The following is a 19,892-nucleotide window of genomic DNA, read 5'->3' as shown; positions in this document are numbered from 1 at the left end:
TAAATCTGGTAAAAGATAAAACAAAGAAAAAACCATGCATTCCATCATCTTTGAAATGCAAGAGAAAGGCCAATATAGGACTTAGGAATCTAGGCACAATTTAGATTTTGGCCACTAAATGGCAGTAGTGTATGTACAASGTTTTAGACTGATCCAATGAACCATTGCATATATGTTSCATATATGTTCAAAATGTTGTATCAAGACTGCCCAAATGTACCTAATTGGTTTATTAATACATTTTCAAGTTCATAACTGTGCACTCTCCTCAAACAATAGCATGGTATTATTTCACTGTAATAGCTACTGTAAATTGGACAGTGCAGTTAGATTAACAAGAATTTAAGCTTTCTGCCCATATAAGATATGTCTATGTCCTGGGAAATGTTCTTGTTACTTACAACCTCATGCTAATCACATTAGCCTGCGTTAGCTCAACTGTCCTGCGGGGGGACACCGATCCTGAGGTGCCACCACCTACTGTACATAGTGTGGATCTCTCACAGGATTGAGAGTATGAGTCAGATTTTACCATACAGCATATCAAAAACCTTAATGCATATAACATTACTTTGGCAAAGGAGGGTAAAAAGTGGGTATATTAAGTTAATTCTCCACTATTATTGGTCACAGTTCAAAGTCTTAACATCCTCCCAATGAAATGGCTATGGATTCCAAACACTTAAGCAATGCAGACTTCATTGAAATAATAGAAAGAAGCAACTATGGATTGGACAATATCCATGTATGACAGTGCAACATCTGAACATGTCCATCATTTGACATAGATGACGAAGAAGCAAACAACAACGAGATGCTACAATTCAAGTTCTGTCAATGATTTTGATTTTATGTTATTGGTGAGAAGCCAAATCGGCTTCCGTTTGCACTTTTTGGGGTGAGCCAGGACCATTCACAGTTGAGCTCACTCAGTTTAGCTCAACACTGATTGGCTATTATTGTATTCCCAAAAAATATCAAGGGAAGCCAAATGCTTGCTGTCTTCCCTTGCATTTAATTCTATGGGCAACAATGATGTCAATACTCTGTTTGGCCAGATAGCATCAGAAAGTTGAGCTACTGTACACATAGAGACAGAGGGGCACTGTTTCGCTTGCTCGGATGCTTCCTCCGGTGAGATACATTCGGCCTCTTGCGAACTGAAGGAAAATTATTAAATAAAGAGAGACAAATGATAAAATTCTACACAGTCGCTACAGTCCCATTCGTTTTCTTTGTAGCCTTGTTTGAATGTTGCGGTTGCGCACATTTGTACGGAATGGGGTGAGTTTACGTTACTGAAGAAAACGTGCGAACAAAACGGAGGTTTTTAGATATAAAGAGACTTTATCGAACAAAAGGAACATTTATTGAGTAAATGAATGTCTGCTGAGTGCAACCATATGAAGATCATCAAAGGTAAGGGATTCATTTTATCTCTATTTCTGACTTGTGTAACTCTCCTACTTGGCTGGATACTGTTTGTAATGATTTGTATGCTGGGCTATGTTCTCAAATAATCGTAAGGTATGCTTTCGCCGTAAAGCATTTTTTAAATCTGACACCGTGGTTGCATTCACAAGAAGTTCATCTTTAAACCTATGTAAAATATGTTTTGTTTTCTGAATTTTTATAATGAGTATTTCTGTATTTGAATTTGGCGCCCAGCATTTTCACTGGCTGTTGAAGAGGTGGGATGCTAGCGTCTCACGTACCCTAGAGAAGTTAAGGGTATCCTCTGTTTTTAAATGCACTATGTCCAGATGTGTGGTTGTATTGTGTTTTTACAATTGGCAAATAAATCGAATCAAATTAAAATGACAACAAATGTAAGGTATTTATAGAAACAAAAAACTGCTTGCAGCCTCTGGCTGGCTGTGGTTCGCTGGAAGGTGACAGGCCCAATTTGAGATTACAGAAATTCCTTGCTATTGTCTTTGAAATTCACTCATGGCTAGATGGCTGGCCGAAGGCTTATATCTGTCCTCTGAGTGGAGGCTAAATGGCAGAGATTCAAAAGCAGCCTGCCAAGGGCTTATAGCAGTCCTATGAGTGGGGGCTACCCGCCAGAGATGCAAATCACATCTTAAAACGGCAAACTCTGTTGGTGGTAGGAATTTATAGCCTTGGTCATACAGTAGGGAAAGTTGAAAATAGCAACTATTTTGCTGTCTAGGTAGGATAAATTGATTGACAGTGTGTATCCAAAAGCTAGCTATATGATAAACTGATGGCTTTCAGAGTTCAATCCAGCACTGTAGCTAGCTAGCTAACATTAGGTTACCTCTAATCGAGAATATTCAGTTTTGTTGAGAAGGGGAAAAAACGATGGTATCGCATCACTTCTCAGCTGGCGTCAAAGTTTATTCCCAGTCAGTTCAGCCTGCAAATCCCTCTGATCATTTTTGTAAGCATCATTCTTCATCGCTGCAAGCCACTGGCAGCATCGTGGTTAATCTCCGGTATGTAGAACGGTGAAAGATAACTCCTTTTTGTGCTTGTTTGTAATTAGCACAGAACACCACACGGGCATGATGACAAACGTTAGTGAAAAACAAACCTGATTATGCATGGTGTGGATCATTTTGACGTTTATGACAAAAACTTTGTTATTAACATAGTATGCAGTGGCAGAGCCAGGAGGGAATGTCCCTTTAAGTGTCTAAAAATGTATATAGCAAGTGCAGATTGCCGCTTTAAATGTCAGAAGACTCCAACAGCGCAACGTGTGTGTTCGTATATGTGTACGTGAAAGCCGGTGTGTGTGTGAGTGTATGTACTTGTGTGTGTGTCTGTTGTTTAGAGTGAGGTGATGAGCTTACAGATGGAGATAAAAGGATTCTATCAGTCTGATTAGATTTATAATGACCTCATGTGAAGATGCCCACTCAACCCTAGATAGTAAACTATCCACTCACCATGCAGAGATCGGCGACTGACAAAGAGACAGCGAGAGAGAGAGAGAGAGGGGAAAGACGAGCGGGAAGACAGGAGAGAAAGAGCTGAAAGACAAAGAGAGAGAATGGGAAAGGGAGAGAGAGAAGGAGAGAGGGATGAGGCAACAAGCGAGGGAGAAGGATGCAGAGCTAGAGAGAGACAGATTGGGAGGGAGAGAGGGAGGGAGGAAGCGGAAGATAAGAGTATGATATAGAGGAGTGTTAAATAGCATGTGCAGGAGAAAGAGGAAGAAAGAAGAGTGGAACATTAAAGGATGTCTTAGACAAGACTGTTACCAATCGATTGGAAGGAAAGGCTGAGCGTGACAGAGAGAGAGAGAGAAGAGGGGGTGTGTGTGCGTGACAAAGGACATTTGAGGTGACAGCGGAGAGACAATCACCAACGAACACACTTCTTTATCCAAAACACTGAGACGCATCAATATAGACAGCTCTGATGCAAATATGTGTGTGAAAGAGAGGGAGAGAAAGTATGTTGGCAGTTGTGTTTGTGTTTATGCATAAATATTTCMCAGAAGAGAGCTGATGTGATGTTCTTTGTTCAACTGGGATGCTTTGACAGTTTTTCAGTTGGACAGAGTTGGGACGAGCGCAAGACGACTCTATAATATAAGCCTACACATTTCATTTTTATTTAACCTTTATTTTAAGAGGGAAGACAATTATTGACACCTAGGTGACTTTTTCAAATGCGCCCTGTATATCCGACATAAATATACTATCTATACACACACACACGCACACACACACACACACACACACACACACACACACACACACACACACACACACACACACACACACACACATACACACACACACACACACAAATACTCTATATATACAAAAGTATGTGGACATCCCTTCAAATTTGTGGATTTGGCTATTTCACCTGCTGACAGGTGTATAGAATCGAGCACACAGTCATGCAATCTCCATAGACAAACATTGGCAGTAGAATCGTCTTACTGAAGAGCTCAATAACTGTCAACGTGGCACCGTCATAGGATGCCACCTTTCCAACAAGTCAGTTTGTCAAATATCTGCCCTGCTAGAGCTTCCAAGTCAACTGTAAGTGTTGTTGTGAAGTGGAAACGTCGAGGAGCAACAATTGRTCGTTAAAATCGTCTGTCCTCAGTTGCAACACTCACTACCGAGTTTAAAATTGCCTCTGGAAGCAACGTCAGCACAAGAGCTGTTAATTGGGAGCTTCCTGTAATGGGTTTCCATGGCCGAGCAGCCGCACACAAACCTAAGATAACGAAAAAGCAAAGCCAAACGTCAGCTGGAGTGGTGTAAAGCTCACTGCCATTGGACTCTGGAGCAGTGGAAACACCTTCTCTGGAGTGATGAATCACGCTTCACCATATAGCAGTCCAGTGAAGGGAAATGTTAACAATACAGCATACAATGACATTCTAGACGATTCTGTGCTTCCAACTTTGTAGCAACAGTTTGGGGAAGGCCCTTTCCTGTTTCAATATTTCAACACAGAGTGAGGTCCATACAGAAATGGTTGTCGAGATCGATATGGAAGAACTTGGATATGGAAGCCAGGCCTAATCGCCCAACATCAGTGACCGATCTCACGAATGCTCTTGTAGCTGAATGGAAGCAAGTAATTGCAGCAATGTTCCAACATCTATTGGGAAGCCTTCCCAGAAGAGTGGAGGCTATTATAGCAGCAAAGGGGGGACCAACTCCATATTAATGCCCATGATTTTGGAATGAAATGTTCGACGAGCAGGTGTCCACATACTTTTGGTCATTTAGTGTGTGTGTATGCAGATATACATATATATTTGTGTGTGTGTGTATGCAGATATACATATATATTTATGTGTGTGTAGTAAACTTTGAAATAGTGTTTTACATTGGATAAAAGTAGAGACTAGAAAATGGTATATCATTCACTGCAGTTCAGGAACAATGGTAAAGTGATTCTGCTTTGAAGTTGATTAACTTGTAACCCCACTTTTAAGAAAATGGCCCTTGAATGTTTTTCTAAACCTACTGGAGAGCTCTTCTTTGTCTACACTCGTTGAGCATCGTTCACACCCTCTTAAGCCTTAGCCCCACGCATCACTTTAAGGATTGACATGTGAGGCCATGTGCTAAACAGATTGAGTAGTGTAGTAAACAACCAAAGATTTCAAGACAAAGTGGTAAAAGTAGTAGCCTACAATAAGGAAAAACTCCAGGTTAAAATACACTTCATCTAGTCCTTGGCCTATATCCTAATCTGACTGTGGTGCAGGTCATGTGTTCTTCACATTACCGTCTCTGGTAAACACACACTATATCAAATCAAATCTACGTTTATTTGTCACATGCACATAAAAAGTGTAAACGGTACACTGAATTGGTTACTTGCATAGTAGCAATATCAAAAACAGAAAGTGTCCAGATAGAAATATTTGACAAACATTTTATAGTTATTAGTTATAGTTATCACAAAAATCTCTGAAACTGGAAACACTTATCTCCCTCACTAGCTTTAAGCACCAGCTGTCAGAGCAGCTCACAGATTACTGCACCTGTACATAGCCCATCTATAATTTACCCCAAATAACTACCTCTCCCCCTACTGTATTTATTTATTTATTTATTTTGCTCCTTTGCACCCCATTATTTCTATCTCTACTTTGCACATTCTTCCACTGCAAATCTACCATTCCAGTGTTTTACTTGCTATATTGTATTTACTTCGCCACCATGGCCTTTTTTTTGCCTTCACCTCCCTTATCTCACCTCATTTGCTCACATTGTATATAGACTTATTTTTCTACTGTATTATTGACTATGTTTGTTTTACTCCATGTGTAACTCTGTGTTGTTGTATGTGTCGAACTGCTTTGCTTTATCTTGGCCAGGTCGCAATTGTAAATGAGAACTTGTTCTCAACTTGCCTACCTGGTTAAATAAAGGTGAAATATATATATATATATTTTTTATTAGATGACACTTACCCGATACACAGGAAATGCTAAAACCACCCACATCTTGCTAAGTGGATGGGTCACTATTGTCGAGACATGTACACATGTTAATGAAATACATTAGACGACTGTAATCACCCCCAGACACATCTGGCTAACTTGATGGGTTATGTAATCATCTGGCGAAGTYGAYTCTMMTGTTTAGAACCTGCATAATCCCAACTCATACCACTACCAATGCAAACATTGTCATAGCTGCAGTATTAGACTATAACTAGCAATGAAAATGGATTTCTGATTCAAATAATATTKCCACACAGATCATACAAGTAACATTAGCTAGCTAGCTAGCCAACCGTAGTCTTTAACTTGCAATGAAAATGACTTTGACAAAATAAGAAACGTATAATATCTGAAAATGTAGCTAGASTCTTACCTGCATATATGGATGAACGATTCATGGCAGACTGGAACCATTTAATGCTGTTTTGTTTATAGCTACATCTTGTTTGGCCAGCATTGTGTCAAGTCACTCCAGTTCACACTGACYTGTTCAGAAAGCCCATAACRTTTTCCAACTAATCTGTCCATACCGCCTGCTAAATTCAGGACATCAATMTTGTTYAGGAAATTAGCTAAACTTTTGTAGTTCTTGATGGCTWACGTTATATCTTRCAAAAARGSRGRGGTAGAAAGGACTATCAACACATACTGAGCAGCTCATGTTATAGACAGAAGCAAGCTACATGGCAGACCAATCCAAACTCATCTTCTGGCATGTCCAGCCTATCCATTATCTCAGGCAATCATGGCTAGRYGGAAGGTTCCTACCTTGTTCTGTGGCTAAACTAATTAGGCTCGTAATTTAACAATTTCATTAAGGCACATGAAAGTTCACATGTTCCAGAAGGCATTTGTTCCAAAAAAACAATTTTGATTAAAAAAAATGTTTACGTTCGAAATTCCTCTCTGGTGAAATAGTGATGTGCGACATGTGCCTAGTTTCCTGAAACGAGTCACATATTACACACACACATTAAAATACAAAAACAGTCATGTGAAGGAAACACATAAAACATCACAAATCACCCAGAAAAACAGTTACATTCCTCCACAAATATGTCCCAATAAATACATTAAATTGCCCGAACGGCACCAGAACATCAAGATTAAATGTACTTAGATTTTTTTCCCAGCAATACGGTGCAATTAAACTTAAAGCAGATTTACCTAGCACGGTGGAGACCCTACGAACCTCAAGAGTTAATCAAGCCTGTGAATGGGTTAGGCAACTCGTGTCTATATTTCAAATGCAAATTGAGATGAAAAAAGATTTTGAAGTAGGGCCTTGCAAACAAAAAGGGAGTTATGTAGAGATCTATGGGGCTTTAGCGAAGTCCTGCCAAACTTTTTAAAACAGGATTTAGTGATGAGTATCAAAACTGTCACCTGTAACAAAACGAAGGGTACTATGGTACATGGCTTCCAAAGGTTTAAGAGCAGTATCAGCTGCACTTTGATAAATAATGTCACCATAATCAAGAACCGATGGAGAGGTTGACTGAATAATCAGCTTCCACKTGCTTAGAGAAAGGCGTTATCTGTTTCTGTAGAAAAAGCCAACTTTATATCTTAGCTCCTGAACCACCATCTACRGTAGATTGAGCTTTCAAATATTAACAGATTGACAAATGGTGTTTATATAAATAGTGAAGAGAACAGGTCCCAATGTCGACACGTGGTACACCTTTATGTACTTCAAGAAGTTCAGACTTTAACCCCATCAATCACGATGGCTGTAATAGTGTTATGCCCAGGCCTAAACCCTGATTGGTTTACATTCAAAATGCATTTCTCAGATAAAAAGAGTAAAGTTGTACATTTACCAAGGTTTGAAGAAATCTAGCTAGACACGGATCACTATTAAGATAATTATTGAGATCACTACTATCCCAGCCCTTATGGAGTGGCAGCACAAGAGCTGATTTCCAGACTTTTGGAATATTTCCTAATAACAATGTTAAATAAAAACGGTGGGTTATTGAACCAACAATGATGGGCGCTGCACACTTTAAGCAGACCAGGATCCAAATTGGACGGCACCTGTGGATTTCCTGTTGTCTATTGCTAGCAAGCATCCAGTACTTATTAGTCTGTAAATAGCCTAAAAGAAAAGCTTTGACAATCATTTCTCTGATCATACAGCAAGTTTCCATTGAGCCCAATATCATTGTGAATAGGCTTACACGGAACCCAAACTGGCTGCTCGCGTGCACCATRGTGCGCCATCGTGCTTAAATGTATTTTGTCCCCCCACACCAAAAGCGATCACGACACGCAGGTTAAAATATCAAAACAAACTCTGAAKCAATTACATTGATTTGGGGACTGGTCGAAAAGCATTAAACATTTKTGGCAATTTGTCCTATTTAGCTAGCTTGCTGTTGCTAGCTAATTTGTCCTGGGATATAAACATTGAGTTGTTATTTTACCTGAAATGCACAAGGTCCCCTCCCCCGAATATTAATCCACACATAAAACGGTCAACCAAATKATTTGMAGTTATCTCTCCTCCTAGGCTTTTTCTTRTCTTGACTTTATATTGCGATTGGKAACTTTCATAAATTAGGTGCATTACCGCCACTGACCTCGTTCGTCTTTCAGTCACCCACGATGACGCCGGTTTGGGTTCCGTGTTAGAAGGTATTTCGAAGAGATCAGTTATTTCCAAAAGTCAGGTAAAATTCACACAAATAAAATAGGTTGGCGAGGAATCAACTAAATGTCAATCCACACAGATTGATAGTTAGTTAGATGGAATCACACAGTTTGTAGGATCACCACAGTAATAGGCAGCAAACCAGAACCCAACCACAGACTAGAACCCAGCCAGCACTAGGACCCAGCATATAAATACACCCAAGGCACAAAACTCACCAGCCTAACAACAGCAAGGAGAGAGCAGTGACTTACTCAATGCTATTAAATGCTGGGYCCCATCAAAACAACAACGCAACGGAGGCCATGTTACCAGTATGCTAGCCAAGAAAGAAGCACCTTGGAGGGTATGTAGTTTCCAGCACAGGGTGGTGGAAGCCGGGAGGGAGGCAAGCGCTATACCGGGTGGTGGGAGAGTAAAAAAATAGTAAATCCAYGTATACTAAACGAAGTGGAGTTTGTTTGGTAGAAATTCAAAACCATCCAAGGCACAATGTCAAGTGGAAGGATGAAAAAAGCAGTAGGAAGGTGTCTGCTCAGAAAAATGRCCCAGTGCAGAGTAGGGTGCCCAGGTAAATAGAAGTAGGCCTCAAAYGTTTCAGCAGACATGTTTTGTATGTCTCCTTAAAAGTCAGTATGCACTATTGTCCAATGTTTTCACAGTTATATGAAACAAAAATTCAGCTACAAACATTGATCAGAGAAAAAAAGACATGCTTGTCGCCATCTTGAAAAATGAGTGTGACTGAATCACATGGTGACATAACAGACATCATTTAGACCTCTCACATCATTATTATGGATGAGGACAAAGGAGGAGAACAGACAAGAGAAGAAGGTGAAGATAGCAGAAGAGAGCGGAGAGAAGGAAAAGAAAAGACGAAATGAAAGTGGAGAAGAAGGAGAAGGAGGGTGAGAGGGAACAAGAAAAGAAGGAAGGAAGAGGGGATATACACTGAACAAAAATATAAATGCAACATGCATGTTGGTTGGTTCCATGTTTCACAAGTTGAAATAAAAGATCCCAGAAAGCTTATTTCTCTCAAATGTTGTGCAGAAATGTGTTTATATCCCTGTTAGTGAGCATTTGAAACTATGTATTTGCACAACCAAAGAATTTGTCTGTCAGAAACCGTCTCAGGGATCTCATCTGAGTGCTCCTCGTCCTCACCAGGGTCTTGATCTGACTACAATTCGGCGTTCTAACCGACCTCAGTGGGCAAATGCTTACCTTTGATGGCCACTGGCACGCTGGAGAAGTGTGCTCTTCATGGATGAATCCCGGTTTCAACTGTACRGGGAAGACAGCGTTTGTGGCGTCATGTAGGCGAGCAGTTTGCTGATGTCATGCTTGCTTGCATACACAACAAGATTTCACGGTTTTGTCCATGTTTCTCCAAACGTCAAATTTCGAAGTTTCTCAAAACTTCATAGTTTGACCCTTAAGTTTGTATAGAGTTACAGTTACAACAAAAACAACTCGTTAAAGTGGAACTGACAGCGATTTAATTACATTGCAGATATGAAACAAACACACAATTATAATATCAAATTCCCAGTTTATGCTACACATTCACCAATCTTCATAAGAGGTTTTAAAAATAGGTTATATTTGCTTCAACGTTCCATGACGTACACTAAGGCATTGTTGGCAGAATAGATGGATGCAGTTCGATATATGATTAATATAATTCACCAATACATTTCTTGGTACTCCAAAAATATTGCTATTAGGTTGCAAATCACAATTGGCCTGGTACATTGTTTGCTGCCTCCATTCGGGATGCACTGTTTCATGCTCAATGGCTCAATATTTTGGACTAAAATTTACTAATGTAACTAAGCAAGGGCAATGATCACAAGTCAGTCATAACGTGGCTAATAGGCTAGCTTATCTATTTATGTAGCAAGCTAAAGACACGGAGCCTAACAGCTAGCCAGCTGTTAGGAGGATGTCATGTCATTGGAGGAGTGGGTGAGTGACTGACTTTTTCCCCTCATGTCGTTTTTCGGTGGATAAACACAGCTAGAGATGCAGGTGACAGTTGGTTAGCTAGTAAGAACTTGAATGACTGTTAACCAGTTAGCATATCGCTAGCGTTCGCAAATTCACTCTGGCTATCTACTCTGATTTCAGAGCACTCTTGTCTGAGTGTGCCAGAGTGCAGAATAACTGATGAATTTATGAACGTGCAACACCCACTGACACCGCAAATTGACTCGGTACCGGTAACCCCTGTATATAGCCTCATTATTGTTATTTTTTGTGTTACCTCTTTTTCTTTTTATACTTTAGTTTATTTTGTAAATATGTTACATTCGGCGCATGTGACAAATGCAATTTGATATCATTTGATATGACCAACCGGTGTCAGTAAATGTAGGCAAAGAAAGTTACACTTAGTCTCGAACGCCCTAGATAACATGTAACAGCCTAACCAGCTCTGCTAGGGCGAGTAAAATGGTCAGAGTAAGGTGTTCTCTCGTTTGTGTCTGGAAGTAGCTAACTAGCAAGCTAGACAACTTTAGCTAGTTAGCTTTGGGTGCTTGATTGGGACGAGTAGGCTACAATTCCCCATCGTTTATCAGTGCAATTTTGACAGCCAGCTAACTGAAAAAGTTTGAGGGGGTTTACCTCATGTTATTTCGTTAGATTTTAGCTCATCTTGCTCTGGCTAGTATTAGTTGTTGATCTTGTTGTTGTTGTTGTGCATATCTGATGGAGAGAGAGCCTACCTGTTCATGGTTGTTTGATCAATAGGACTGTAAAGTTCCCAAATGTACTGTAAGAGGACTCCCGTGGTGTTTACATATTTGCAGAAATCAATTCAGGTGTATTTTGTGGCTTTTGGTGAATGCTTTCTYATGATCTAAAGTCGCGCTGTTGCAACTGCCCGTAACACACAGTCCAGTTCAAAGTGAATGATGGCAGGCCTGTGTGGCAAATAAATGCCTACAGTAGCTCTGATTGGCTGGACGAGACAGAGACGTTTTTTTAGGTTTTATTACTGCAGTTAATTGTCCAACTGCACGGCCACTTTCAAACGCACGGCCGCTTTCCCAATCAAATTTTCACAAATGCCTTAGCATACGTAATTACCAAACATTCTATGAATTTTTGAAAATGGGAAAATGACCATATCTAAGTGCTAAATTGTCAGAAAATGTAAAAAAAATATATTAAAAAAATAAATAAAAAGGGAAATATTATTCCTGGGATTGTATATGAACAGATGTCATGTTGCTAAAATCCTGTCAGTTCCAGTTTAAGTTTAGGCATTCATTCCGAATGGTTAAGTTCAGGGTTTTGGTTAGGTTTAAAACGAAAAACCAGTGCCTAATGCTTTAATTGAATTCGCGGCCCCCTGAGCCAGAGCCGGAGCTTGCGGCTTACCCCCATCCACTACCCTCGTCCACAACTGGGCTCCAGAGTGGCGCAGCGGTCTGAGGCACTGCATCTCAGTGCAAGAGGCGTCACTACAGTCCCTGGTTTGAATCTAGGCTCTAGGCTCTATCACATCCGGCCGTGATTGGTGGTCCCATAGGGCGGCGCACAATTGGCCCAGGCGTCGTCCGGGTTTGGCCGGGGTAGGCCGTCATTGTAAATAAGAATTTGTTCTTAAAATGACTTGCCTAGTTAAGTAAAGGTTAAATTAAAAAAATAACTCCCTAGCAAACTGCAAGCCTAGTTGATGGTACGGTAATAACGCTCACCGTTGACCAAAGGGGGTGGTTTTTAAGTAATCTCCCGACATCCCTGGTACCTGGATGGACATTGAATTTCACAACCTGGCTGTGCATACGTGCGTGCTTGCATGCTTGAGTGTGTAATTGCATGTGTGTGTGTGTGTGTTTGTGCATATCTGCTATTGTGAAACCTGCTACATGCACATTCATTATTTCGTGTGTGTTCCCTGCAGTACGTCTGAGCACAGGGGACTCTAGACATTGATCATTATCTAAGTGAGGGGGGTTGAATACATTCCATGTTCGGTTCTGTTTTATCAGTCTCTGGTTCTAACAAGGTTCTTCTTCTTTCATCTGACACATCATAGCTCTGTCTGTACAGCAGTGGAGGCTGCTGAGGGGAGGACGGGTCATAATAATGGCTGGAATGGAGTCAATGGAATGGTATCAACCACATGGAAACCACCTGTTTGATGTGTTTGATACTATTCCATTGACTCCATTCCAGCCATTGTTATGAGCCGTCCTCCCCTCAGCAGCCTCCACTGCTGTACAGTTCGCTCTGCTCAGTACTGTCTAGCTTCACATATACATCTCCATATCTTTTTCTACCATATTCTTTCCATCTGTCTAATTCTACAGATGTTTGTGTGCATGTGCGTGTGTTTTATGTCTGTCGTTGTGTGTGTGTGTGTGGCTTTGGTCAGGCTAGCCAGCTGTGTCTATGCTGCTCTCAGGCGTCTCTCTTCATCTCTCCTCTTTTCCCCTCCTTGTCAAATTCCTTCTCCTTTCCTTTTCCGCCCCTCACTTTGCCAGTTTCCCCATCTTCCTCTCTCCGCCTCTCCTCGTCCCCCACTCCCCCCTCTCTCTGACCTTGTCTAGGGGGAGGGGGGTGTAGTTGAGAGGCTGCCCAACTGCAGCACTTTAATAAAACATATATGTAAGACACTATGTGTAAAAGTGTGTGTACATGTTTGTGTGTGTGCATGCATGTGTACACATCTGAATGCGTGTGCGTGTGTGCGTGTGTGTCTGGGGGCAAGGCTTTGTGTGTAGATACCCGTAAAGGCTGTGTGAGAGAGATAACAGCTGACCCAGGGCAACACTCTAATTGGCCCATGCACTCACTCTGGATATTGCTCTCTCTCTCTCTCCATCTCTATCGCTCCCTCTCCTGGGATCCCTCACTTTTCCCCCTGAATACTTTAGCACAGGAAGGAGAGGAGAGGAGGATGGACGAGATTAAGAGATAGACAGGGCCTTGGGCTATGGGCTTGAGACTCTATAACAAGAAGACACGGTTTAGATTGCAAACAAAGCCCTCGCACCTATGCGCCCGCACACACACACACACTCACCAGCCAGTTGACCCATGATACAAGTCAATATTTGACGCCAGTCCATATCTGGATAGGAGGCGTACGTGGAGGGGGGGGGGAGCGGGGAGAGAGACAGAAAGAGAGATAGGGATAGAGAGAGTCAGAGGTGGTCTACAAACCATCTGCTCGAGAAAATATTGGCCCGCGGCTGATTCTAGTTGATGATCCCTCCATCTTAGCATTCGTCCACCATTGTAAGATATTTTTTAAGCTATAGAAATGCATTTATTAACATCTACATTTGTTTTTGCCAGATGTATTATATTGCAGACACACAAATGCATATGTTTTAATTATATTATGTGATATAAACATTAAAAAAATTGAAAATATATATATATATTTTTTTAATCCTTAAAGTATCATTTTTGGAATGGTGTAATGTCTCTGTTTTCACTACAACAACAAAATACATATAATTTTGTCCTTGAAACATTTAATTGAAATGCTGTAGAATTCCATTCATTCCTATGGAGGAATGATCTTTCTGGGGAGTGCCAATATGGCTGACCAGTGGCTTCAAAGGCMCTCACTGGCCAACACATAGCATCAGCAATCCAGGGTTTATAAAATACACCATTGGAAGGAACACACAGCCAGGTAGCTAGATATATATGCACAGCGTTCCCCAACATTCCCCAAGGCCAGAGTGAGACTAACCCATCCTGGCTGTAATTGAGTTTAATAGGTAAAACAATTGATGCCTAAACTTTAACACTTCAGATTTTGACGTTTGGAACAACTTAGAAATGTGACATTTCTGAAACATGGATGAACTTCTAATTCTGACGTGAGACCATGAGAGCTAGTTCACACACAACCAAACACTTATGTGAAATGTCCTACATTGGCATTAGGCAATTTGAATCGGCCGCGAATAAGAGTAAATGCCCATTCCGAGAGCAACACACACACACACAAACACACACACACACACCGCACATACCGGAAAATAATACAGACATCAGTGCACACATCAGTAATTCTGTGCAGCTGGAAGGTGAAGCTGTAATGAAGTCGTTATTCTCCAGTCATTAAGGCTTGTCTACTTCAATCACCCTGAGCTCAGCTCATTTGACACAATCAATACACTACAAGGAGGGGGAGGTGTGTGTGTCAGTGTGTGTGTGTGTGTCAGAGTTGCCCTACGGGGACCAATAGTGCTCTATTAGAAGTCTAATATGCGATGTGGAGTATGAAATAAAAATGCTGATTTAGAATGTGTTCCCACTACAACAAACCGTGTCACCGATAATGAGAATAAGGGCTTGAACTTTACATAACAGTGTCTCGTTCCCACTGACAGTATTGTTTCTTTAAAGTGTGTGTGTGTGTGTGTGTGTGTGTGTGTGTGTGTGTGTGTGTGTGTGTGTGTGTGTGTGTGTGTGTGTGTGTGTTTCTAGCTTCATTAAACAGATATTATCCTGAGTTTATATTTGGTCACATTAGACCAGGGTTCCCCAACTGGCGGCCCGCGTGCCGAATTTGGCCCCCAGGGGGTTGTATTTGGCCCCCCAAGTTTTCTGAGCAAAAAAATACATATATATTGTTTTGTGTGGAATTTCATTGTTGGACATAGACTGTAAAAACACCAGGAAATCAGCTCCAAGTGATTTCAATTGAAGAAATCTATTCTCAAGTATTCCCATGCATAATAGAGAGACACGTGATTGTATACYAATGTAAGCAAGATTTGAAATGATTATGTTTTAGTCAAACATTATTTCTGTTTGGGCTTCTTGCGGTCAATTGAGAGTCTACAAATTATTTGTAATTAATTTCCGTCCCCCCGACCATCTGCTTCAGAAAACATTGGCCCGCAGCTGAATCTAGCTGGTGATCCCTGCATTAGTCTCTGGTGATGTGTAACAAGACAAGCACTGGGGTTAGACACAGATTGTGTGTGTGTCTGTTAACTTTCAGTACTCATATTAGCCTTTTCTCTCTAGCTTACTCTCCTCTCTATCTCTCTCTGCCTCTCAATTCAGCTCAAGTGGCTTTATTGGCATGGGAAACATGTTTACATTGCCAAAGCAAGTGAAATGGATAATAAACAAAGGTGCAAATAAATTATACAAAATTAACAGTAAACAGAAAACTCACTAAATTTCCAAAGGAAAGGTTTCAAATGTCATATTATGGCTACAGTATATACAGTGTTAAAGTACAAAAGGCAAATATATATATGGGTGTCACGTCATGACCATAGAGAGCCTGTTATTCTCCATGTTGGTTAGGTCGGGGTGTGACTAGGGTGGGTCATCTAGGTAATTATATATCTATGAGAGCCTGGCCTGGTATGGTTCCCAATCAGAGGCAGCTGTTTATCGTTGTCTCTGATTAGGGATCATATTTAGGCAGCCATTTCCCCTTTGTGCTTTGTGGGATCTTGACTATGGATAGTTGCCTAGTAGCACTATTGTTAGCTTCACGTTTCGTTTTGAGATTTATTGTTTTTTGTTTTGCTGTGAGTTTCACTTCATAATATATAGGCTGAACATCCACGCTGCGCTTTGGTCCACTTAGGCAGCTGTTTATCGTTGTCTCTGATTGGAGATCATATTTTGGCAGCCATTTCCCCTTTGTGCTTTGTGGGATCTTGACTATGGATAGTTGCCAAGTAGCACTATTGTTAGCTTCACGTTTCGTTTTGAGATTTACTGTTTTTTTTTTGCTGTGAGTTTCACATAGAAATAAAAGATGTGGAACCCAGATCACGCTGCGCTTTGGTCCACTTATTATAACGATCGTGACAATGGGTTGTATTAACAATGGTGTTAGTTCTTCACTCGTTGCCCATTTCTTGTGGCAACAGGTCACAAATCTTGCTGCTGTGATGGCACACTGTGGTATTTCACCTAATAGAAATGGGAGTTTATCAACATTTGATTTGTTTTCAAATTCCTTGTGGGTCGTGTGTAATCTGAGGGAAATGGTGTCTCTAATATGGTCTACATTTGGCAGGAGGTTAGGAAGTGCATCTCAGTTCCACCTCATTTTGGCAGTTGCACATAGCCTGTCTTCTCTTGAGAGCCAGGTCTGCCTATGGTGGCCTCTCTCAATAGCAAGGCTATGCTCACTGAGTCTGAACAAAGTCAAAGCTTTCCTTCTTTTTGGGTCAGTCACAMTGGTCAGGTATTCTGCCACTGTGTACTCACTGTGTACTCTCTCTCTCTCTCTCAACCTCACACATCTCCCAGACTCCTCTCTGTCCAAGGCCAACCCATGCTCAGAGCCAGGAAAACCGTGTAACCCATGCCTTGACGCAGCCAAGGCCTGTAACCTCAACGAAACCTGCAAGAGACAACGCTCCAATTACATCGCTATCTGCAACAAGCCTCCTCAGCCCTCACAGGCCAACCAGGAGCCTTGCAGCCGCAAACGATGTCACAAGGTGGGTGGTGGTTGGATTTAAGTCTGAAATGATCCTATCCCCTAGTAATACACTACTTCTAACGAGAGTCCCATCACATGGTGGATGACGATAATGATGATGATGTTGATGATGAAGACGACTATAATGATTGCAATTTGTCCTGTGTGTCCCCAGGCGCTGCGTCAGTTTTTTGAGCGTGTGTCGTGGGAGCTGAGTTACCCCCTTTTGTTCTGCTCATGTCCTGACCAGGCCTGTGCAGAGAGACGTAGACAGACCATCGTACCTGCCTGCTCCCACCAGGAGAAACACAGACCCTCCTGTCTAGAGCTACGGCGCAACTGCCGCTCCGACGCACTCTGCAGGTAGGCTACACACTCCCGCACACTCAAGTGTACACACGCATGTACACACGCATGCACAAACACACACTCAAGTGTGTACACTCATCAACACACGCATGCATGAACACACGCTCATACACAAACACACACACACAACCATACACACATTGAGCGCTGGGATCAGTCTTTTGGCTGCCTCAGGAATTAGATTTTCTCTCTTCCTCCTACATGATGTCCCAAATATCCCAGCGGTTTGTGCGGTCTGTTTGGGGGGTTTGGTGTTTGTGTGTGTACTGAAAGGCTTTCAGGGCAATTTAGAGAGTGAGAGAAAGAAAGACAGAGAGCAGAGATGGAGAGAGAAAGAAAAAGAAGGGTGAAAAGAAAGAGCGAGGGGGCAGAGGAGAGAGTAAGAAGAAGAGTGAGAGGGGAAGAGAAGAGAAGAGAGAGAGGTAGAGAGATTAAGAGAGAGGTAGAGGATGGTATCTGCGGGTATAACTTGGGGCCTCTGAGTTGGACGCTGATTGGAGCAGGCAGCCATGAACTCATTAGCTATGCAAATATTGTAAATATGTAATGACAATTAATTAAAGAGAAGATTTAGGCAGAACAAAACCCCTCTTTATAACCAAATACACACTCACAGATGCACCGGGGAGGGGGGGGTATTGCTTTAGAGCCCTATTAAAACGAGGTAGATTGGTCCTACTACTTTTCAAATGTGCAAAAATGTATCTGAAATGTGGCCAACAACTGTCGTTTTATATAATAACACAAAGATATGCACCCCATTATGACATACAAGTGTATGCGAAATGCAGCTGTAATTGCCATAGGCCTACACATCATTTTTCTGTGGGAGAGTTTCAGAAAAGCAAACTAAATCAAACTAAGTGCATGTTCTATATTCATAGCTGATGTGAAWTGTCCTACATGGCAGTAGCCAATTAGAATCTGCCGTGAATAAGAGTAAATGGCCATTCCGAGAGCAACACGCACACACACACACACACACGCACACACACCATAGCAAAATAACAAGGAGGGGTGACAAAGTAGGCTGTGTCGTTTTCATAATATTGACATCACTTTTACAGTAGCCTATCACACAACGACTGTGTGTAATGCTAATGACAACAAGAGTGAACGTTTCGTCCTGTACTACTGCGACATACAAAATGTTAAAAATGTCGGCCCTTCTGAAATGCAGCCATATACGCAACTCTCATTTTGCACACAAGAAAGAAATACAATGTTGAAGAGAAGCCCGACACACACCATAACCATCGATTTAAGATCACTTTACTGGTCAATTGCACACAAGGTCCAACCAGAATTTGACTTCCGCTTTTAACCCAACTCCTCCAAAAGACACACACACAGTTGTTTTTTGGAGAGGTGCGGGGAGCTGTCACACTGGGAGCCCAGGAGCTGTTCACTTGTAGACAGATTTCTCCTGTTGGAACCGGGAACCCTCTGATAACCCTCTGATTGCTGGCTCGCCTCTCTAACCGCCAGGCTACCCGCCACCCCAGGACAATGGACAGAAGGCTTCCACCAGTCAGTGTGATGAAAGGGTAACGTTAGATGCACCACCCAAGAGGAGCACCACGCCAGGGGTTACCTCCGAGCACAACCAATAGGCCACATTGGCCATTTTCTCAGCAAATAACGCAAAGCTGTATATCTATCAAAAGCAATTAGACCCGCAAAAACAAGAAATTACATTAAGAATCAAATACATCTAAAATATATGTATTGAAGTAAAAAGCAAACGCCTAAACTATATATTACATTAAAAAAATGACCAACAACCAGTAGGCTTACATGAGGGAAAACACATGGTTTTAGCTTACCATTTAGAAGAGTTGCAGCCTCCTCGATGCTGTGTTGAACCGTGCAAGGAAATATGTACTTCAGGGTGGAGAAGGAATTTTTGCACATTGCTGAAGGTGCCCCAAATGTTAATCCAAGTTTCAGTGCCAACAGCGCAGTCGGCCTTGCTGACAAAGGCCCGCTGTTATTTTGAAGAACACTGAGTGGGGTCTTTGTTGCTGCTGGGTGTGGTTGCGATTTCTCTTTGCAGGTCACAATAAACTCAGCTTCCACTAGTTCAGTTTTGGTTAGATCCAAGAACGGCTTGACCTTGTCACATCAAAATGTTTGGGCTCAGGATCCATGGTACACAGAGGCTCCACCAGTTGACTATTTGGTTTGCTAAATCGCGATGACATTTCCCCCAGCACGGCATCCAAAATGCTGAAAACAGTTGTTCACTTCTCATTTCCATCAACATGCTGATCCACTATGCTTTCAGTGCTCTTGCAGAGTTTTACTGATGAGTCTCCGTAGTTTGCTTGGAGCTGGTGTGCTCATGCCCTCCTGGCATTCACCCGAAATCTTTTAGAATTCAGCATCATATCGCAGTTTATCAACGCACCCATAAGTACTGTGGACAAGTTTGACACCGGTGTGGAGATCAGTTGCTTCAGACTGCA

The 19,892-nt window shown here is 41.7% G+C and overlaps 1 protein-coding gene across 1 annotated transcript in view; it reads left to right on the top strand.

The window, feature by feature from the left end:
• LOC111964492 (GDNF family receptor alpha-2) overlaps positions 1–19,892 on the top strand; it is a 64,466-nt gene that overhangs the window by 32,841 nt on the left and 11,733 nt on the right. Inside the window, exons 3-4 of the mRNA XM_023988381.2 lie at positions 16,881–17,074; positions 17,231–17,418. Coding sequence (XP_023844149.2) covers positions 16,881–17,074; positions 17,231–17,418 — 382 coding nt within the window. The remainder of the gene's footprint in view (positions 1–16,880; positions 17,075–17,230; positions 17,419–19,892) is intronic.

Source organism: Salvelinus sp. IW2-2015, linkage group LG5 (assembly GCF_002910315.2).
Source record: "Salvelinus sp. IW2-2015 linkage group LG5, ASM291031v2, whole genome shotgun sequence".
NCBI classification, from domain to species: domain Eukaryota; kingdom Metazoa; phylum Chordata; class Actinopteri; order Salmoniformes; family Salmonidae; genus Salvelinus; species Salvelinus sp. IW2-2015.
This window is presented reverse-complemented; position numbering and strand designations above follow the sequence as displayed.